The sequence below is a fragment of the Eutrema salsugineum genome, unplaced genomic scaffold, assembly GCF_000478725.1.
Source record: "Eutrema salsugineum unplaced genomic scaffold, Eutsalg1_0 scaffold_7, whole genome shotgun sequence".
Taxonomy (NCBI): Eukaryota; Viridiplantae; Streptophyta; class Magnoliopsida; order Brassicales; family Brassicaceae; genus Eutrema; species Eutrema salsugineum.
In genome coordinates this window covers 8,979,344-9,002,963 of record NW_006256486.1, presented here as the reverse complement: position 1 = coordinate 9,002,963, position 23,620 = coordinate 8,979,344, and the positions used below count along the sequence as shown (strand labels likewise).

General features: G+C 33.5%; 3 protein-coding genes and 1 pseudogene across 3 annotated transcripts; 1 reads left to right on the top strand and 3 right to left on the bottom strand.

Annotated features, from left to right (window-relative positions):
- The first annotated feature begins 397 nt into the window (after window positions 1-397).
- Window positions 398-2,525, top strand: LOC18010746 (proteasome subunit alpha type-1-B). The gene is made up of 2 exons (XM_006393544.2): window positions 398-852; window positions 1,917-2,525. The coding sequence occupies exons 1-2, from the start codon at window positions 502-504 to the stop codon at window positions 2,382-2,384; spliced, it is 819 nt and encodes a 272-aa protein (XP_006393606.1). The 5' UTR covers window positions 398-501; the 3' UTR covers window positions 2,385-2,525.
- Window positions 2,526-3,439: 914 nt separating this feature from the next.
- Window positions 3,440-4,103, bottom strand: LOC18010745 (putative F-box protein At3g21130). Its single transcript, XM_024150780.1, is given in 2 exon segments — window positions 3,440-3,679; window positions 3,681-4,103. Coding segments are annotated over 2 exon segments (663 nt in total).
- Window positions 4,104-9,385: 5,282 nt separating this feature from the next.
- LOC18010749 lies at window positions 9,386-13,715 on the bottom strand (annotated as a pseudogene).
- A 1,533-nt stretch (window positions 13,716-15,248) lies between these two features.
- Window positions 15,249-17,577, bottom strand: LOC18010464 (gamma carbonic anhydrase 2, mitochondrial). Its single transcript, XM_006393541.2, has 5 exons — window positions 17,345-17,577; window positions 17,038-17,181; window positions 16,472-16,597; window positions 16,219-16,370; window positions 15,249-15,773 (listed from the first exon to the last, which is right to left on the bottom strand). Exons 1-5 carry the CDS (start codon window positions 17,457-17,459, stop codon window positions 15,480-15,482), a joined length of 831 nt encoding a protein of 276 aa, XP_006393603.1. The 5' UTR covers window positions 17,460-17,577; the 3' UTR covers window positions 15,249-15,479.
- Between the last annotated feature and the right edge of the window lie 6,043 nt (window positions 17,578-23,620).

Sequence of the window (23,620 nt, the reverse complement as noted above, 5' to 3'; positions counted from 1 at the left end):
AAATTATACAGAATTTTTTATTTATATTACAATTTGTAAACTTTCTTAATTTCCTTATTCAACAATAATATTAAAAATTGTAAATTTTCTTTATTTTTAAATGTTGATGTGGACCAATAGAATTAAAATTTTAAATCCTATATGGACGCTATTAAAAATTGTAAATTTTTCTTAACTTTAAATGCTGATGGACCAATAAAATTAAACTTTTAAATCTTAACATTTAGCTTCAACTTTTTATTAATATATATAAGATAAGATAAGACTAATAAAATATTCAAAAGCATAATTACTATCTAGCATATGCATTACTATCTAACAATAACATCTTCAAGCAATAAGTCCAATTTTACAGATTTATAAGCCCATTTACTTCTTCGAAAAGAAAATCATCCGTAGCTTGAACCAAACGAATTTTTTCTTAATTTTTTTTTTGTCTTTCTTCTTCTTCGTATAAAGTATTAACCCTTTGACGACGAAGACGAAGAAGAAGAAGCTAAGATGTTCAGGAACCAGTACGACACAGACGTGACTACATGGAGTCCCACGGGTCGTCTTTTCCAAGTTGAGTACGCCATGGAAGCCGTCAAGCAAGGCTCCGCCGCAATCGGACTCAGATCTCGCTCCCATGTCGTCCTTGCTTGCGTCAATAAAGCTCAATCGGAGCTCTCTTCTCATCAGAGGAAGATCTTCAAAGTCGATGACCATATCGGCGTCGCAATCGCTGGTCTCACCGCCGATGGTCGTGTTCTCTCTCGTTACATGAGATCTGAGTCCATTAATCACTCTTTCACCTACGAGTCTCCTCTTCCCGTTGGCCGTCTCGTCGTCCGTCTCGCCGATAAGGCCCAGGTTTACTCTCTCACTCTTCTCTTCACTTTCGATTTCGTAAAATTGAGATCATACCTTGATTATAATTAACCTAAAATTCGCACAATTTCGCTATATGGGTATAATTGAGACGACCTTTAGATTCATACAGGTTCGAAATTTGACAGTTTCGAAGCGTTTCTGAAATTGAAGTAAAATTTTATGTTTTGCTAACCAATGTGGTCAAAATTATCAGTGAGAAGTGTATGTGTTATTACAAGTAAGGATCTTGTTCTGCGATCAATTTAGTGATGATTAGGAATTAGAGCTTCTTGAGTTGTTAATCATCTCCAGTTCTGTTACCAGAAACTTTGTTTCAGCTGCTTAATCGGCATATAAAGTTTATGCTTTGCTAAGCAATGTGGTCAAAATTAGTGTATGTGTTTATTGGAAATAGTTATACGATTTTGCGACCAAGTTTGTGATGATTAGGAATTAGAGCTTCTAGAGTTGTTTAATTATTTCCAATTCTCTTGCTAGTTTTAGCCTCTGGGATTTTATCTTACAAGAAACTTTGTTCCAGCTGCTTAATCCGCATATAAAGATTCAACCTATAGCAAGAGAATGGCTTAAAACTGTATAAGAATGTGTTGTACTTGTTCTGTTTGCATCGTTTGTTCTCTGAGCTTGATAAAGTAAGTTGTTTTACTCTGCGCAGCCAAGAATGCATGTACGTCTTTGTTTTTCTCTTCTTGATTTGTATAAATTTGCATTAGCTCACACACTCTCTTAACTTGCCTGATGAACCATTTATCAAGTAAGATGTTGTTTTACAATTGCCATGGAACCTTTGTGTTACATGTGCACTAATTTTGCCGTCTAACGATGTGTGTTCTGAAATTAGATGACTTATTCACATCTTCAGGATGCTTTGCTTGCTACACATCTCACTTATTTCAATGTCTGTCAAACATTTAGTTAGCTGCTATATTGACATTTTCAATTGATTTTTGCATATATCAATCATGTACTTTGGAAAAAGCTCTGTTATCGTGAACCCATTTGTTCGTCTTGTATTTACCCTCTTCATACTTGTCCTTGAGCAGGTATGTACCCAATGGTCATGGAAACGGCCTTATGGTGTGGGATTGCTGGTAGGTGGATTGGACGAGTCAGGAGCCCACCTCTACTACAACTGCCCTAGCGGAAACTACTTTGAATATCAAGCGTTTGCTATCGGGTCTCGTTCACAAGCTGCAAAAACTTATCTGGAAAGAAGATTCGAAAATTTCAAAGAATCATCAAGAGAAGAGCTGATAAAAGATGCGATTTTGGCCATAAGAGAGACTCTGCAAGGGGAAACACTGAAGAGCTCGCTTTGCACGGTTTCTGTTCTAGGAGTCGATGAACCGTTCCATTTCTTGGACCAGGAAAGCATACAAAAGGTGATTGATACATTTGAGAAGGTTCCCGAGGATGAGGAGGATAATGCTGGAGAGGCCGAGATCGGTGCTGTTGCACCTGCCGAACAAGGTGGTTCAGGTGATCAAGATCTTGCACCAATGGAAATGTGAGCAAGTGAGAGTTTTTAAAGTTGGCTTTACGAATGACTTTGGCATATAAACACAACATGTTGGGTTACAACATTCAAAGTTCCAAAGTATGCATCTTTGAGTTAAAAAAGTCAGTCGATGTCCTAAGTATTTGGTCTTTTACCCTCGCGTAAAATCTTATTTTATGTTTAACATTTTCCTTTTGAGATTACAATTTTGTAGGTAGCTAATTCCTATCAATACCATCTTATTAGATTTTACAAACCACTCCCAAAAATAAGGCCACGAACTTCAACGTGAAACAAAAACTAAGGTTGTCCAAGTCTTTATTAGGGTCACTGGTCATGGTGTTCACATAAGAGAAACCAGAAATATTTTGATGATAATGCTACTATGGAAACCAACATTAACACTACACCCAAAGACAATAAAAAACTTGAAATCGTTTGGAAGACACAAAGTTATGTAAATTAGCAAGACCTACATCTTATAAAATGTCATGGCATAAAATTTAGTTTGACAATTATAAATCCCTAGGTCTCTGCCGCTCTGGACCTCTGGTACTCCAAGAACTAATTAAATACATACTTGGATTTGAACCAAAGTCGGAACATAACTGAGAAGAAATGAAAAAAAAAAAAAAGATCTTATTGAACCATGAATATCCACTTGAATGTGTCTATCCTCTCCCACAATGTGCAAGATGTTGTTAGGGACCATGTTGACCATGTTATCGTAATACACTAAAACTTTGTTCGGCTTGTCGACCAAGAAACTTATCCAGTGAGATAACCCAAAATTGGATTTGGGGGTTAGGAACTTGCTCCATGCAATGATCCGGTACTCTCAATCAAAGTTTAACGGATTGACGCTTGGTAGACAAAGTTTATCCTCTCGAATCACTGATAAAGCTGCATCAGAGTAAAGAAGAGAATGAGGAAGAAGAGAGTGAGTTTGAAATCTGCCTGTTGAAAAATCAAAACTTAATAGAGGATAAGATAGCCTGTGTCGACTACAGCAAGCCAACTAGCAAGCCAGTAAGTATTCCCTTTCACAGACACGCCACACCTCCGACTCTATGGTACGTACCACTTGGTAGTCACAGCAACAACACTCCAGGAGTTAGAGGTAAAGTCATAGATTGAATTAGAGGTAAAGTCATAGATTGAGTTAGAGGTAAAGTCATAGATTTCATAATCAGTAAGAAATACACCAGCATCACTACCACCGACAAATCGATCCATCTTTATGATTTTGTAACAAGACGATTTGCTATCTTAACTAAGAGAAAAGATATCATATTTTTTTTTAGGGTTTTCTAGGTTGGATCCACTTGGTTTCCCCTGAAACCGGATTACAAACCAGAAATTGACCGCCCTTAGTGATTAATAACAATAAGCCGTCACAGTGAAAGACGTTGCATATATCAACTTCTTCTGAAGAATCAGAAAGTGGATCTTTTAGGCTAAATTGTCTTGTAAGCTTTCTAGATGGAGCAACATTGTTTTCTTGAGTCCCACGGAAATCAACACTCACTAAATAAACCCTAAAATTAATCAACATGATAGCCAGAGATTGCCTTAGAGCAGAGTGCTTCTTCGAAAGTATTTCATCTTTGACCAGAGCGTTCCATCCTTTGGATATAGATCGGAATTGTGCCAGAGATATCGCCGGAACCCTAGAGAGTATTTCCACTAACAAATTCTTCGACAGATCTACCGTATTTCTCTTATTCATCATGGTGGACTCGGAAGCCAACTGTATCTATAATTTAGGGTTGTGTAACAAAATGAGCGAGCGAGAGATAGGGAGAAACCAGAGCAAGAAAGCGACAGAGTTTTTTCTTTTTTCAAGGCTTTGAAGTTTGCAGCTAGATATATTAAGTCTCTCAAAGTCTCTCAAATGAGAGAATCATCTCACTCTTTCTCCTCTTTTTTTTTTCTTTTTTTTTTTTAATGGTGAGAGACTCTCTTAGACTCCCACTGCTGCAAATGCTCTTAGAATAGGTAAACGTAAAAAGAAAGACAAAGAAGAAGGGACTCCAGGAGTCGAATCCATAGCTCCCTTAGACCCTTGAATCCGGACTTATCAAATCAATCTCTTGGATCGACAATGAAATATAAATTATTTTGATTCCCTATAGGCATCCACCCATTTTGGTAATCAGTAGATACTACTTCAGCTAGCTCAAAACTGGAATATTGTTGAAGGATAGTAAACCAAAAAAATCAATTAAATCAACTTTGTTACCTTGAAGTTATTCTAAGGAACCACTCAGCGCATGAACCGCCACATCAAGTGCTGACCTCATACGAGAGTAACATCACTCTGAAATTTGGATCACTTTGCCTATGGTCTGGCAGATACAGTTGAAGATAGCAGGTTCAGGGTAGGACACTGGTGGACCCTACGATCGGCCTGTCCCATCATGACCTGACCCGATTAAGGATACTTATCCGGTACCCTAGTCTGAGCTGGTAAATTCTAATAAAAGTTGAAGCTAAATGTTCTTAAGGGTGTCCACGTAAGATTAAAAAGATTAATTTTATTGGTCCACATCAGCATTCAAAATTAAGAAAAATTTACAAATTCTAATATTATATTATTGTTGAATAAATAAATTAAAAAAGTTTACAAATTCGAATATTATTGCTGGATAAAGAAATTCTGTATAATTTTTTATTGGTCCACCTCAACATTGAAAATTAAAAAGTTTCCTAATTCGATTATTATTTTTAAAAATTATTAAAGATAAAGAAATTATATAAAAACTTTATATTAAGAATAAAAAACTAAAATAAATCATATTTAAAAGGAAATTTTAAATTTAAATCATATGTATACACACATATTTAAAAACTTTTACATTAGCATCCAAATTTTTATCACATAATTATAATAAATTTAAGTTTTTTTTTCTGTGTGTGCAACCATTTCAAATTAAAAAAAACAAAAAATAGAGTTAGATTTCACTAAAAATTGAGTCATTACAATGTAAAAGAACCAACTTGATTAAACTATATGTTTAATTAGAATGAAAGAAGATATATTACAAGCTCCTTTAATATTGAAAAAGAGACCATAAAATCTTCAAAGCTTGGCCACCGAATTTGAGAAAAAATGATAAATTTCAAGCAATCTGAGAAACATGTCAAGTGATTGATATTTGACACTTTTGAAAAACGAAGCACTTAAAATAGAGAAAGAGGTTTCATCATTAAGACGAAGGAGACTGAGGTATCCGAGAAATTTTTTTTTGAAATAACGTGGCATCAGATGGAGTTTTAACAACATAACCTTAACCGAAAAGGTAACAGTTAGCTGACCAAGCAACATCCGAACGGTAAACCTCAAAACAAGGAGGAGAGACCAAAATTATGACACTTTTAAAAAACAAAGCACTAAAAATAAAGAAAGAGGTTCCGTCATTAAGACAAAGATTGAGGTATCCGAGGAAGATTTATGAAATAAAATGGAATCTGATGGGGTTTTAACAACCTAACGTTAACCACAAAGGTAACAATTAGTCTGACCAAATAGCATCCGAATACATTCGGTAAGCCTCAAAACAAGGAGCAGTGACCAAAATCATTTGTCTCGTGTGGGATATTCCAGCTTTGATTTCTAAATCTATTATTAAAAAAGTTAAAGCTATATGCCTCTAAGAATGTCCACATACGATTTAAAATTTCAATTTTATTGGTCTACATCAATATTTAAAATTATAAAAATTTCCAAATTTTAAAATTATATTATAAACAAAAACATATATTTATAGAAAAATAAAAATTAAAGCTATATGCTTTTAAAGGCATCCACATAAGATTTCAAAAGTCAAATTTATTAGTGTACATCCATAACTAAAATTAAAAAGTTTATAAATTATAAAATTACATTACTAATACAAAACAATATAAGAAAAATTGTTAATTAAAATTATTTTATTGTTAATAACAGTTAAAGCTATATTATTTTCAAGGCATCCACATCAGAATTTAAAAATTAAATTTTATTTGTGTATATCAAAATTGTAAATTTAACAAAGTTTCATAATTCTATTATTATGGTTAAGAAAATAAATTAAAGAATAACGAAATCTCTATAAACAAAAAAAAACAACATGATATTAAAATTTTCAGTATCACTGCTTAAATAAAAATTTAATTTATTATCTATAAAAATATATGCTACTTATACAAGTTTAGGTTACTTCATTTTAAGGTTTTTCACGTAGAATTTTAACTAATAACTATGATTTGTATTAATTTAAATTTTTTTTCACATATGCAAAATATATTTCCACATAATCTCATGTAATATATTACGCAAAAATGATAGAAAAATTGCATTGTGTATATTCAACTTGGAATTGCAATAGATTAATGTAAAAGTTTTTAGTTTTGAGTTGTTTAATTTGTTATTTATATTCCTAATCAAATTGTATCAGCTTTGCCTACTTAATTATAATTAGAAGAAATAAGAATGAATGTGATGAAATTAAATATAATCATACAAAAATTATTAAAATAAATAAATATGATCTATTCAATGAAAAAAAGATATTACAAGAATAAAAATGAATATGATAAATAAAAAATGCATTCTTATTGGAAGAGATGACGTATAATTATTGAAAAATTATTCAAACGTTTACAACTAGTTGACAAAGATATATTTAACTATTATTTTGGTTTCAAATTTAAAGTTGTTATTAATCTCAAAGAAAATATTTATTTATTAGTTTGTTTTTAAAATTAATATAACAAAATAAAAATTGTATCAATTAAACAAGAGAAGAAAAATATTAAATATTAAATTTTATTATTTTTTATTGTTTTTAAAGAACACATATATAATTGGAATAAAACTGAAAATGATGAAAAACAATTATCTTCATGATTTTAAAAAATGAATGTATAAAATTTTATCTTCATGTTAATTTTATGTTTAGAAAGTACTTTTTGATTAATTTGTAAAAAATTTAGTTGATTTGGATATATTAAAATTATAAGTGTTGGCCAAATAATATTTTTTTGAAATATGACATATTGTATATATATTTAAAACACAAACGTCAAATTCTCAAAATTTACATAAAAATTATTCGATTAACACCATAATATTTGTAATATATTATTAAAATATTAATATAGAAAATTTATATCTTAATAAATATAATTAATTACATATAATTTTTATTAACAAAAATACTCATGTGTGAGCGCAAAATCTAGTCATTCACAAGAGTATAGGATGGTTCTTTTGAAACTAAAAAAAGTACAATCTTAATTGTTTTGAATACGATTATTATGTCTAGCGGTGAAATACGCGTTAACAATGCCATGCAACTAACATAATAACGAAACATCATATCTACTTGTAGTTGTTGTACTTCGTGTTTTATGAATAATAGAAAAATCTATCTTCAGGATAAAAAAAGCAGGTTTAGGGCATTTTGGGTTTAAGATAATTATCCAAAAAATATATTTAAAGATGATTGTCTAATTTCCGGATGTAGGGCTTTTCTGCATCCTCTAAGGCAAGTCACCTACTCACCTTTCCATTTAGAGGCTTTGCTTTCCAAAATTTTTAGAGCAAGCCACAAAATTCATGTTTTCTTCTGGATAGTTAGAAATAATTCCCATATCCTCAGCATACATTTAGCTAAATACATATTCTGTTATTTACCCTCTTTTCATCCTACCTTTTTTTTTTGAAGAATATAATGAAATTTATATATCAAAAAAAACCTTTTTACAATGAATGCCTCTGTGTTTTGAAAGAAAATACAGCTAAATCTAGGTTACATAATTAAAAGAATTTTCAGCTGGTGGCGAACCACCATTGGAGCCCGTCTTCAAACTTAGTTGAGCCCAGATGCCTGAGAGAAGAAATTCGATTTCTGACATTCTTGTCTATAAGCCGAGTTAGGTGGTGTGAGGTGGAAGGGTGCTCTCCATGACATCTCCTATTCTTCTCCCTTCAAAGATTATGCACCACTGCCTGAAATGCATATCACAGCAAAAACAGAGGAGTAGATTGCAGAGATGAGTCCGAGAGGAGATGAACAATGGCGTTCCAATCCGCCGTGAATCGACTCCCAAGTAGCTTACTCACCAACTTTGACCAGATCTCTTTGGAAAACGACATGAAAAGAATAGGTGGTTACAGGTTTCCAATGGATCTCTGCAGAGTACACACTCCATGTTGATCGCATTGTTCCATCCCACCATTCTATATTTTGTTGATAACCGGTTTTGAATTGCAAGCCACACTAGGAATGAGTATTTAGGAGTTGCAGCAGAGAACCAAACTCCTTTATACCTTTCCAGTCTTGGATGCACATTTCTGACATTATACCATGTATATTGCGAAGAGAAAGAGTGTTTGAATTTATCATTCTTACTCTTCCACAGCCACTTATCATCCTCTGTTCCCTGCGTTCAACGCAAGTTCTAGTTGGCCAATTCAATCTCATTATACAACCCAACTATGTGATTTTTCCGACGGTGTGAGTTCAGAACAGCACCCACTGTCTCATGAAAGCTGTGTTCCCAAGCCAATAATGCCATTTTTGCCAGTGATGTCAATCAAGCGACCCACTACAAGAAAGATCGGGTTTTACGTCGGCAGATATCGACGTAAAATCGACGTAAAAAGGCATTTACGTCGAATTAGCGACGAATGGAAAATCGTCGTAAAACAATCGTCGTAAAATAGGATTCGTCGTAAAATCGTAATAAAATTACCAACCCAGAGAAATCATCGTAATATCGTAATATCGTCGGGAACTATTCTCGAACCAAAATTACGTCGTGAAGCCACTACCCACTTCAATCCGATGAAAATCATTTGCCAGTGCTCTATATTTCAAAAGCTTCCTCCATATCCAGGACTCAGAAGAAAAGTTCTCTCTTATGGACCAAAAGGATTTGTGGTGTAGCAAGTACATCTGGACCCATCTGGCCCAAAGAGAAGCTTGTGGATTAATGATTCGCCAAATGAGTTTTAAGCAGCAGACCTTATTCACTTCTCCAATTGGTCGAATACCTAATCCAACCCTCTTCTTTCAGTTTGCAACGTCCACCCAAGCCACTTTTGCTTTCCTCGGATTCAACTCTAGGCCTGACCAGAGGAAAGCGAGCATAATTTCTCAATCTCCACTATGCATTCTTTGGGTAAGCAGAATGCCGCCAACCAAAAGTTCGTTAGACTAACAATAACTGACCGAATGAGCTGCAGACGGCCAGCGAAGAACAAGAACTGAGCTCTCCATGAACTTATCCGCGATCGTATCTTTTCCAGCAGAGGTAAACAGTCAGCACTTGTCAGCCTTTTGGTAGTTAATGGTAACCCCAAGTAACGAACAGGCAGTGATCCGGTTTTGAATGGAAACCTCTCAGCAATTACAGCTCTTGCTTCGTCTGAAACTCCAGCCATAAACACTATGGATTTCTCCAAGCTTATTTTCACTCCTGAAACTTTCACAAACTCATCAAAAACATCTATGACTCCTTCCATCGATCTCAATCTACCATCAGTAAAGACCATCAAGTCATCAGCAAAACACAATTGACTAAGGTCCAGATTCTTACACGAAGGATGAAATCCAAAATTTTGATCATGTGCTGCCTTGTCAAGAAGCAACCCTGTCGTAACCTTCATACTTAGCACAAAGAGATACGGAGATAACGAGCAACCCTGTCGTAACCTTCTGTCACTCTTAAAAAAAGGGGCTAATTTGCCATTAATCTGAACTGAGAAGGAAGCCGTTGAAATACACAGCTCGATCCGACGGATGAATTTTGCCAGGAAGTTCAAAGCACCAACGTGTTCAATAAGAAGAACCACTGCACGGAGTCGAAAGCCTTTTAAATATCAATTTCCATGGCACATCTTGGAGATACATCAGTCTTGTGATAATCTTTTACAAGTTCCGTAGCCAACAAAAGATAACTTTTAATCGATTCGCAATGATTTTAGAAATCACTTTGTAAATCACATTACAACAAGAGATAGGGCGGTAATCTTTCATCTCTGTGGCATCGTTCTTCTTCGGAATAAGGGCCAATATGGTCGTATTCACCCATTTAGAAAGAAAACCTTTAATAAAAAAAGATTGAACTGCAACTGTGAAGTCCTTGCCCACTGTACTCCATGCTGTTTTAAAGAACTCCGATGTATAGCCATCGAGACCTGGCGATTTGTTCATCCTACCTTCAACCGTAACTTAACTTTTTGATACAAGACAATCTGTTTTTGAAGTTTTTTCTTATTATATTACTCTGCTTTTTTAAAGCCTTTTAATCTAGAACAGGCTTCTTGGCTCACAAGGAAGAGGTAAAACTATAATATCTCAAATAGTCGAGGATTCTAAAAGAGACATCCTTTGTAAAATTCTATAGTAAAATATTTTCTATATTATGTTTGAGGATTTTTGAATCAGCGAAAATGAGGAAACAGATGTAAGAATTGAGTAGAACCTTCAAGGCTTAAATCCTAAAGAATGTATTGATGCGATCAAAAGTGTGGAAGGTTGTTTCGATGGGATATTCAAAGGACATTTTGGTGACTTGCAACTTGACGCATATCTTACCTAGAAAAGAAAATCATAAAATTTTATGATATTCATTAAAAACAGAATTAATTATAAGTACTTGATTTTTTCAAGATTTCTGATCCGTACCAAATTACATGCTAATGAGCCATGCAATGTCTTCCTCATTAAGGAAATGAATTTTTTTTTGCTATGATAATAGGTATCATAGCACAACAAACAACGCCAAAAGTGATTACACACCCTATTACCTTATTTTGTAAGGTACCTTCAATTTCAGCATTCATGTACTTCTCCTTCTCGTCTTCTTCTTTCCTCTTCTTTGTCTTCATTTTTTCAGCTTCTCATTCTTTCTTCTTCTTTCCTCTTCTTTGTCTTCATTTTTTCAGCTTCTCCTTCTCTTCTTCTTCTTCTTTCCTCTTCTTTCCTCTTCTTTCCTCTTCTTTCCTCTTCTTTGTCTTCATTTTTATCTGTTTTAAGTAAGGGTCAACACTGGAGGAAGATTGGCTTCTTTCACTACAGCTACTGCATTATCCCTCTATTGAATCAGCTCATATAATATGTACAATCTTTGCATGTTAGTATTATGGTGGACATTGTCAATAACAAGTGATTTAATATTCTCATGAATAGAATCATGAGGTGAGACCAGCTAAGAAAAAAAAAGTTAAACAAGTTCTAAATGAGACATCCATTGTAATATTGTATGGTAAACTATTTTCTATATTATGTTTGAGGATTTTTGGAGTTAAGGAAGCAGAAAATTTTGGAAGACTCCTTTTGATGTTAGATTGAAGAAGAGATTGTGATTCTGTTTCTATGTAGACAAAGAATCCCAGCATAAGTAACTATCTGTTTCTCCACACAGGTAACTTCCAAATTTAATAAAATAAAACACGATTGTATGCAATGATATTAGAAATTAGTCAAATGAGTCAAAAGGAAAGAGGAAAGACAAGACTCAGTAATCAAACAATGTATCAACCAAATTGTTAAGCAAAGAAACAATGGATCTACTTGAAGGAGTTCACCTAGTCAAGCCTTAGCTACAGCCTAGCTATAGGTCTACGATAAGTCTATAACTTACCCTAGGACTGAATGTATCAGATTATTCGGTTCTTGATACCTTTAATTTTCTGGTTTACAGAATTATCGTGTTTAGCTCTTTGGTGTCAAAGTTCCAAGTATGCATCTTTGAGTTAAAACAAAAGTCAGTCGATGTCCAAGTAGTTGGTCTTTTACCCTAGCGTAAAATTTTTTTCTTTTAAGTTTACATTTTTCTTTTGAGATTAAAATTTCAGTTAGTTACTATCAATATTCAATACCGTTATTAGATTTTACAAACCCGTAGATACTTGAGGTACCATTCCCAAACTTCCGTTTTTGATAAACTGTAGATGGGACAAGCAACATAAAACAAAGTACACGAATCTAAAGCTCATATGAAAAAACAAAGTAACCTGAAACAAAAGCTAAGGTGACAGATGTTTAGGATTATATATTAACGTAGTAAGTGTTGTCACTAGTCATGGTGTTGACATAAAAGAAACCAGAACTATTTTGATGATATATGCTTGGTATAGAGTATAAAAAATTAGCAAGACATACATCTTACAGAATATAAAGAGTTGGATAGATAGTGACTTAAAATTAGCGTGAAAATTATAAACCCCTAGTAGGGCTCTGGTACTCCAAAAACTACGTACTTACCTTGTTGAATTTGAACCAAAGACGGCACATAACTGAGAAGAAATGAACAAGATGTTTTCGAACCATGAAAATTCACTTGGATGTATCTATCCTCTGACACAATGTGCAAGAAGTTGTTGGGGACCATCTCGTTATCGTAGCACACTAAAACTTTGCTCTGCTCGTCGACCATGAAACTCATCCAGGGAGAAAACGCATAATCCGGTTTGGCTGTTAGGAACTTGATCCATGACATGACTTCGGTGCTCTCAATCTTAGATGCTATCCATATTTCTAATGGATTGACGCCTAGTAGACAAAGTTGGTTCTCACTAACAAGTGATAAAGCCACAACAGAGTCATGAGGAAGATAGTGAGTTTGGAATCTCACTGTGGAAAAATCAAAACTTATTAAGGTATTAGACAGACTGGTATTAGGTGGCCGGTGTCGACTATGAGCAAGCCAGTAAGTATTTTCGCTCACAGACACACCACGACAGTGACTCCAAGCTATGAACCAGACGGTAGTCACACCAACAACACTCCAGGAGTTAGAGGTAAAATCATAGATTTCGTTAGCAGTTTGAAATAGGTCACCACGGACAAATCGATCCATCCTTATGATTTTATAGCAAGAGGATTTGCTATCGTAACCAAGAGCAAAGTGATCAGTTTTATAGTAGGACTTTCTAGGTTGAATCCACTTGATTTCCCCTGAAACCGGATTCCAAACCACAAGTCTATCGTCCTGGGTGGTACATAATAATAAGCGTTACAGTGAAAGATGTTGCGTATATCAACTTCTTCCGAAGAATCAGAAAGAGGATCTTTTAGGCTAAATTGACGTGTAAGCTTTCTAGATGGAGCAACGTCGTTTTCTTGAGTTCCAAGGAGATTGATGCTCACTAAATAAACCCTAAAATCAATCAACATGATAGCCAAAGATTGCCTTGGAGCAGAGTGTTTCTTCGAAAGTAATTCATCTTTGACCAGAGCGTTCCAACCTTTGGATGTAGATCGGATTCGAGCCAGCGATAGCGTCGGAACCCAGAGAGTATTTCCACTAACAAATCCTCCGGAAGATCTACATTTTTTCTCTGATTCATTATCTCGGACTCGGAATTGAACGACTGTACGTAGTTAGAAATTTAGAGTTGAATAATTAAACAAAACGAGCGATCGAGATATTGGAGAGAAAAAGAGTGCAAGCAAGCGAAGGCTTTGAAGGTTGCACCTAAATATTAGAAAAACTTGTGAATCTTAAAAAACAAACAATCATCAATACTTAATACTTCATACAGGGCCGGCCCAAACTCATCTGGCGCCTAAAGCACATTCTAAAATGATGCCCTTTGATCATAACAAAGTTTTTTTGTTCCATTCTTTTTAAATAAATAATTAAAATAATACAAAATATCATTAACACTTATTTTTTTAAGATCTAAAAATATTTTCAACAAATCTATGGAAAATTTTGAAAAATATTGTTTTACTTAACAAAAAAAAAATAACAAATAAACATTAAAGTCTCGACAACGATCATTTTGAAATTAACTTTAGTTTATAAAAATTCATCAAATCTCTCAACTTTTTTTAAACATGAGAGAACATTAGAACCCAACAAGAACTTATGTTTCCAAAATGACAGAAAGTTCTGAAAAAAAACTGAAAATTTTAACGAAAAGAAAAATATGAGAAATAAGAGATGAAGAAGAAAACATACATGAATAGAAGGCAAAACAATAGCGATTTAGAGGAATTGTGAGAGTCGCAACAAAATTTTGATGATGAAAGAATAAAGAGAAGATGATTTTTTTGTCTAGGCTTTTAAAAAAATAGTTATTTTATAATTTATATTATTTAATTAAAGTAAAGTAAACGTGTCAAAAACAGGAAATAAAATCCTTATTGTTTGAGACAAAGGAAAAAAATGAAGAAGAAGGAAGAATTGGAATTCGAACCCAACATCTGTAAGGAGATGATAAGCAATTCAGACAACTATACGAAAATTCAGACAACTATACGAAAGGAAGATAATTGAAATTGATGCCCCAAAATTACTTATATTATTTGGCGCCTAAAGCATTTGCTTTATGAGCTTCGCCCCAAGGCCGGTTCTTCATACGTAGATTATGCATTATTAGGGATCCGGCCCGTTTGGCCCGCCCCGCTGAAGAAATCCATAATTTATATTTTTTAGATTGGTTAAAATGACATTGACCCGTTTAAAATATAATTTGGTTCCTTGAAGCCATGTCTTGGTCATCTTCTTTCTTCCTTATTCTTTCTACAGCAATTGACTCTTAAAGATAAGACTAGCCATGGCTGAGAAGGTAACATCACCAATAGTACTTAAATCTGCTCCATAGCCTCCATTGAACAAGTTTATGGCATAGCTTTTCCTCTTTGAAACTTGACGATTCTCCGATTTCCATCACCAGAGCCTAATCGTTTAACCCTGTTTAAATTTGTTTCATATACGAGCCTAAAGAGTAAGTTTGTCTAAGCTCGCTAACTGTAAGCCCTAGTTAACATCTCAACACTAGAGTGCCAGTCAAAGTTGTCACTAAACCTAAAGAAGGCATCATGATACCCTTTTGGTCTTAATCGTTCATTACAATTTTACAAAAAGCAGAAAATCAGAGAGATAAAAAATAAAGGCAGCTCGTTCTCTTTCTGCAATGTGATGACATAATGCAACAGTACATGTTTTTTCGGCATTATTGAGCAAGAGTATGATAAATCCCCTGCTTGCTCGGAAGAAAAAGGGAAAACCAAAAAAAAAAAAATCTCTCTCTTGACTTTCCAGAGAATAAATCCTGTCTTGAAATGATTTAACACACAAACAAAAACAACCTGAGACGGGTGAATCAGTAATGTGTAGTCGGAACCCTGGTGGTAGTTTTTTCCGGTAAGACATTATCGGGAAGAATCAACTCGGCTGGAGTTTCACGGACAATCCCAAGCATTGAATCGTAATCCTCATCCTTGCGTGCATACTTCTTCCTAAGCGCTCTCTCAACCTCAATCTCATCAAACGACTTTGAATTCTCCGCTGCGTGAATATGTGCGAGATTGATGTAGTTCTCTGCTGACTTTGAGATATATTCAATCTCTTCATCTGTTAACTTTCTCATGAACTTTGCCGGGTTTCCTCCCCACACCTGCCATATCAATTGATGATAACTTGTAGATATCTCCATTGCATATATATTCTCAATTTGATGGTTGAAGAAAGTAGTTCAAATGAAACACGATTTGTAGGTATAGCATTTAAGTAACCAACAGTGTCTACTTGAAGAAGTACAGCTAGTGACGCCATAACTGTAGATCTATTATAGCTACCCTATTACTGAATGCAGCAGATTATATGGTGCTGCTTGGTTAGCTACCAGTTAGTGAGGGCTTGGATTGGGGCCTTTTAGGCTTGGGACAGATTCTGGGTTCTCGTTAACAAAACCTAGGGTTCGATCGTTGGTTCTTGATACCTTTAATTCTCTGGTTGTAATCAATCTAGACTGTAATGAAGCAGTTTCCGATTCCAGTCTTAACACAAACCAAGTAAAGCGGTAAACCACAAAAATAAAATAAAAGTGAGCAGGAAGAAACCTCTCCAGAAGGGATTCGAGTGTTCTCTTTCACAAGGGCAGCAGCAGCAACCATGGCATGTTTCTCAACCACGACACCATCGAGTAGTGTAGCTCCCATGCCAACAAAGGCCTCGTCCTCAACAGTACACCCATGTATGACAGCACTATGACCTGCTCGGTTTCATTTTACAGACAATATATATATAACAACCATGCGACACAACATAAAACAGATATTCTCAGAAACTGAAAAGTCGCTTATTAAGGTTTACCTACTGTAACATTGTCCCCAATTATAGTAGGTTGAACCTTCCCACTTAGGTTGGTTTTTGCAACATGTACAAGAGAATTGTCCTGGATATTCGTCCCGGATCCAACACTGATGTTATTCACATCACCTGCACAAGTTAATACCCCATATCATATATACAATGAGGTTCCCAGCTTCTTCATGATATTTCATCAACAGTACACTAAGCCTAGAACCAAGGATATCCGGTGAAAACCAACAAAGATGATCAGGACAGTAACCAATAACAGAGCAATATCGAGATTAAAAGGCAAAGAAAACTTCATTCCCTCTTAACTAGTTTCACATTAAAAAGTCTTACCAAACGAAACTACTAGATTTGTATTACGATTCAGTTGGATTTTCCTTAGCACTATTAACAGTTGAGGCAAACAGAAGACTAAACTGTGACTAATGTGCACGAGCTTGTACAGTACAATGCTGCAAATTTGGTACCAAACGCCTTCAAATCTCGAAAATCTTGTTTAAAGTCAAAGACTTTCTCTATTCCCTTATAGTTAGTGGAAAAGAAAAATCAAAAAGCCTCACCTCGAAGAACACACCCATACCAAATGGAGGAGCGTTTCCCGATCTGAACATCACCAATAACAGAGGCACTCGGAGCCACGAACACATCTTTATCCACCAATGGAGATTTATCAAACACATTCATCAACGTCCGATGCCTCGATACTGAAAAGCAAATCGATCCCGATCAAACCCAAAAAATTTCCCGAATCGAAGTTATCAATCTAACCATAAACACCGAGAATCAGGGCAATGGTAACAGAATTCGTCCTGGTGAGGTCACAAATTAGAGAAATGGATTGGATCTAGGGTTCAAAAACTGGCTTACGGTGTTCCTGGAAGTAGGGGCTCCCTTGAAGACGAGAACCGACGCGATCAAGAGCTTGGCCAGTCCCGCGGATCCAGTTACCCACAGTGTAAATTGCTCGTCCTAGGGTTCCCATTTTCGATAGCCAAAGAGAAGAAGAGAGAAAGCGATTTCTCTTGAAATGAGTCGCTCTTGAGGTTTATGGAGGCGTTTTGGGGCTAATGTGTTGTGGATTTTTGCTCAAGTGAATTCTTTGTTTTGTTGAACCAAACCAGATCATAGATAACCTGAACCAAAGGTTTAACGTAAAACCAAATAAATCGAATCGAATGTAAAAGAACTGAGGACGATTATTTTAAACCTAACCGAACAAACCAAAAGATGTGGATCTTGCCATGGCGGATGTACAAGAATGGATTTGCTACAAGGAACAATAAAGAACATCACCCTTCGATGATATCCACCAGCGACTCTCGAGTTTCGTCATGGATTCGGCCTAGTGTGGAAACACTTAAATGCAATTACGATGCAGCTTATGACCTGAATTCAAAGAGAGTTATAGGTGGATGGATTGTCCGTAACCATTTGGGGTACGCAAAAAGTTGGGGGTCAGTTAATCTTGGTCTTGCCCTAACAAGTCTTGAAGCAAAGGGTAAGGCATTGTTATCAGCAATGCAAAATTCTTGGAGCAGAGGATATACTGATATTCAGTTTGAAGGTGACTGTCAAGTGCTCGTGGATATTTTACATGATGTAAAAGAGGACTTCCAAATGTACAACTTAGTTACCGACATTAAACTATGGAAGAATAGATTTCACCAAATAAGCTTCTTACATGTTAAGAGAGATGCAAACTCTGTTGCTCATAAATTAGCTCGTAAAGGCCCGTACAATAACGTTTTCTATTCTGATTGTATGTATTTACCTATTTGGTTAACTGAAACTTTGTATTCTGACTTTGTTATGTCAAATTAATATATTCATTTTCGTCGGAAAAAAAAAACAAACCAACATTTATTAACAGCAAATATTTAATTTTAAGTATATAAAACATATAATCATGTATATCTTATTTTACTAAAATTCAAAAGCAATAATCTATAGATTTATTGAAATTGAGATTTCGCTAAAAGATTCTATTAATTTTAAGAACTAGGGTTGAGTCTCACGCAGATTTTAACATATGTTCATGTTTATATATGCTATTTCTTAAATTAGTTTGTTTGATAAATTTATTTTCTTAGTTTAATAAATAATTTTTATGGTTTGTATTATGTTAACAATGACTGTGTTCTGTTAGTTATTTTTAATAGTGTTTCTATATAACAACAAATTTCTCTCTCTTTATTTTCATATTCTCATAGTTTGTTATTTAAATTTTTTGTTTTTTTTTTCTCATCTTTAAATTAGAATTTATTTTATTTTATTTAATTTGTACTAAATATACGAATTATTAATATAAATATACATATATTAAATGCATATTTTACATATATTTTAATGTTAAAATTTGTGGGTTTAGATTTTTATCATATTTCATTTTTAAATGGGGTACTTGCACAAATAACCCACAATTTGAAGTCAAATGCAAAAGTAACATCTTTTTTCTCCCTCTTTAATAAATGCCACTTTCTCCCTACTATCTTCTTACAACCACATATATTCACAAAAATGCCATTATGTTTTTAATTTTTGTTTTTTCTTAAAAATACTAAAAAGACACAAATATCCTAAAATATATCATTTATTTACGAAAATGCCATCTTCTTCAATTTTGCCAACCACCATTACCAACCAGTTTTGAAGCTCTAAATGTTTGCCCAACCAATTTTGAAGCCTTAAATGCTTATTGTATCGCTTATAACTTCATTTTACCTACAAATTTCTCTCCAATTTTATCTAAAAAACTCTTTCATGCTCATTTTTATAAATTCCAATTTCATAAATCATCTATTTTGGAGATTCTTGCATAACAACGACTTAGCTAGTTTGTTATCGGTGCTATACAAAATTTTGGGTGTTTGTCAAAGTTAATCGAGTTTAAATTGGAAGTAGGTAAACATCTACTTCATTTTCTTTAACATTTAGCTCTGTTTCGCGAAAGCAGACCTTTTTTTCAGTCTGCAGAGGTTAGATTTGCAATTGACTTTTTTTTTTTAATATTTGTGTAAGCAGGCGAATTGTCCTTTGTAAACAAAAAAATCATGTAGACTTCTTTTGCAGTCTGCGAGAAGAAAATGTTATTTTTGCATTTGACCAAAAAAATTGAAGAACTTTGACTTTTATTTAGAAGTCTGCTATTTCGTAATTTGACTCGAGAGGTTATTTTTGCAATTGACCAAGATTTTGACCACTTTTGACTTCTTTTAGAAGTCTGCTATTTATTTAATTAAGATTCGGTCAAATGCAAATCTGACCTACAAGCAGACTGTTAAAGAAGTCTGCTTCGAAAGTCAACCTTTTGGTCAATTGCAAAAATAACCTTGAGTAAACTTCTTTTGTAGAGTAGACTTCATAAGCAGACTTCTTTACTATAGCAGACTTCTTTACTATAGCAGACTTCTTTTACTCGTCAGCAGACTTCTTAAGAAGTCTGCTCTAAAAGTCAAACTTTTGGTCAATTGCAAAAATAACCTTTTCTTCTCGCAGACTGCAAAAAGAAGTCTACTATGAAAAGTCAAATATTTGGTCAAATGCAAAAATAATTTTTTTTTAGAAGACTTCAACGTGAAATTTCCCCGGCGGATTTTGAACGGATGTCTGTATTTTTAAAAATTTTTAAAATGCATTTTATAAAGTATTTGTAATGTTTTTTTTTAATTTAAAATTGTAAATGCATTTTATGTATGATTCTTGCACCTATATGAGTTTGGTGTGTTTATGTGTTATAATTATAAAGTTATGAATTTTTTTTGGTTTGAAAGGTAATTAGCACATCTAAGCAGACTTCTAAAGAAGTCTGTAGATGAAGTCTACTGTTACGTATTAGCATATCATAGCAGACTACATAAGAAGTCTGCCTAATTATTTTTCTTAAAAATTCATTTTTGAAATATTTGTTACTTGTAAAAATGATTTTCTTGTTTTGACATGTTTATTTGTTTTTTGTGTTGCATCTATATGAGTTTGACGTTGTTATGTGTTATAATTACAAAGTAATGAATTTTCTTGTTTGATTTATCTATTTTTGCAGACTTCTAAAAAAGTTTAGAAGTCTACTTCCTTTCAATTATTTTTATTTGTTATTGTTCTTGCATTTGTATAAGTTTGAAAAATCAGTTATTCTTGCATTTACCTGTCATGGTTTGTCCTCAACTTTAACTATTGGCCACTTTTGTTAACGGTCTTGATAGTATATAAATTACTTTATTAACGCATACAACGTTAACAAACTCTTGTGGTCTGGTGGAAACAGACCCACTTGTTGCCCAAAGTACGTGGGTTCGAACCATTATACTTCCAATTTTGGTTATTCTTTTTGTTTTTAAAAAGGGCATAATTATAATTTTGTTTTCATCTTCTATCTAGGTTTTTCGAGTTCTGAAACTCTTTTTCGTGGCTGCAAGCCAATTTTTTCACATAATCAATCAGTTTTTTGCATTATTCTTAGTATTCTCACCTAAATCTTATAGATCTGGCATACATATATTGATTTCAAGTCTTAAACGAAGAAAAAAAAAATTTTCAAAGAATTTGATTTCAAGTCTTAAACGACTAATCGGTCTTGGCGGCCGCTTTTTTGAACATGGGATACAAACAATGGATCCGAGAGAAAGAAAATAAAATAGGAAAATGATGAGAACAATACACTGGAAAAAGCCTCTGTGAAAAAAAAAAACAAAAAACTTAAAAAAGAAAGGGACTAATCTAAGAAAGAAATCAGCTTGTGGTCATGAATGGAATTGCTCTGATGACAAGCTGTTGGTAGAGAGCCATAAGAGTTGCACCAACGAATAGTCCCACCCAGAAAATCCACTGCAATAACAAAGAAAACGACCAAAATAGCATTAGAAGAAGATGAAATCAACAAAAATTTGTAAAATAATTAAATGGGACAGATTCTTACGTAGTCGTCCCAAGCTTGGTCCTTGTTGTAGATGATTGCAGATCCGAACTCAAGTGAACGAAGAACATAGCAAAAATGGAGAGCAGCAAGAAAGAGGATTACAGCAACAAAGAAAATGCAGCGCCGTTTTTGGAGAGAGGGATCAAAGTGGAGAGTTTCTGATTTAGGGTAAAATCTCATTTATATAACAGGGCAAAAATATCCGGTTATATCTGGTTAGATTAATTATTTCCGGTTTAAATCAATATTTTATTTTAATTTCGTTTACGGTTTGAGCAGACTTATAAAGAAGTCTACAATCCTACTTTAAAATTATTCACTTTTGATGTTTATCTTAGATGGTTTAAAATGATTTATTTTTATTAAATTATAATTTATATAGATCATACTTGTTGACATTTGATTTATAGAAACAAATTTCAGTTTAAATTATTTTTATATAATTTTAAATTTTAAATATAAGATTTAATAATATAGCGGACTTCTTATAAGTCTGCTCTGCAGACTTCATTAATATTTGCAGACTTCGCAGGGTTAAACTGTCATAGAGCCCTCCGTTTTTTTGTTTACTCATGTAGGAGATAATAATAATTTCTCTACCCCTTTGACCTATTTTTGCAATAGGTTGAATTTGGGGTATACTTTTGCATTTGCATTCAAATTGTGGCCTATTTTTAGCAATCCCCCCTTTTTAAACAGCTATTTCATCATATTCTTTTTCTTATTTTTTCTTGATTTTATTAGACTTTTTTTTCCATCATCATATTAACATAGTATATTATTTTCATTTTCAGTCTCCTTTCTCATCTTCAACATTTTTGTCTTTGTATTTTCTGATATTCTGTTTTACCAGCTTTGTGTTTTTCTTCCTCTTCTTCTTTATCTTTTTTTTTTTCATCTTCATCTTCATCTTCTTTGACTTCTATTTTTTCTTTTTTTTCTTCTTTCGGTTTTTTTTTCATCTTTTTTTTCTGATTTTGTTTGTCTCTTATTTTTAGTATCTCTTATATGTATTTTTCATCTTCACCTACATGCTTTTCTTTATATTTTGATTTTTTTTCCTCATTTTTTTCTTATTCTTTTCCATCGCCTTGAGTTTCATTTTCATCATCGTCTTTTTCTTTAACTACTTTTTATTATTTTTCCCAGCTTTTACTCTGCTTCTTCTTGATAAAAAATAATGATTATAAACAATGTGTGAACTAATGAAATCATTAACTTTAGTATTATTGTTTTTCTTTTATTTTTAAATGAAAATAATATTATTTTAAGGTGTATAAATTATTGAGTTATTAATTTTAATTTTCTTCTTATGCTGATGTGGACACCCTAAATGGAGAGAAAACTCTCCCATTATATATTAGATTAGTAGACTTGCTAGTTTTTTTTTTTTTTATTATGGCAAATTAATGTTTACAAAAATACAGAAACATTTTTAATACAACCATTAACATAAATAAGAGAAATTGAAAACAATTTTCATGAAAGAGTAGAGAATAATCATGTTATATTTTTGGAAGTAGTTTTATAGGCTAACAGAAGAATCTGTTATCCTTCTCCCCCTCATACACTTTTTGTTGGCTATCTCTAAAATGAAATTTGCATTACCCTAGCTAATAAAATGAATATAAATATTGTTAGAAATGATTTTGAAATATGTCTTCTAAAACTCGATAAAACTATGCAATATTCGCCTATCTTCGCAAACACTCGATTCAATTATGCCAATAGATTTCAATCTGAAACTCACTGATGCATTCCTTGACCAATACCAGTTAAACTCACACCTATAGCCTCCAATTCGCCAACAACGTACACCAATGGCCATAAATGACATCTCACCTGTATTTCATCATATAACTTTCTCCAACTTTATCGTCCAAAACCTAGCAAAGCATTACCTAATGGCACATCCACATAACTACTCAGTCTATCATGTCAATAGATTCTCATGTAAAAGTTGTTAACGCATTTCGTAAAAGTTAATTTTTCAGATCTTAGATAAAAACTTGATTTTCAATTCTCATGTTGAGATCCAAATTAGACTTACCGACTCTAGAAAATTGAAGATATTTCACTCTGTGCAGGTGTGGATTACTATCTAGTATAGGAATATTATGCTAGTATTGTTTAAAATATCTTGTTAATATCCTTTTTGATATCTATTATAGTATTTAAGAAGTGAATCGGACTGTGGTTTAACGCACAAATTTTTGTGTCGTTTTGTTTAA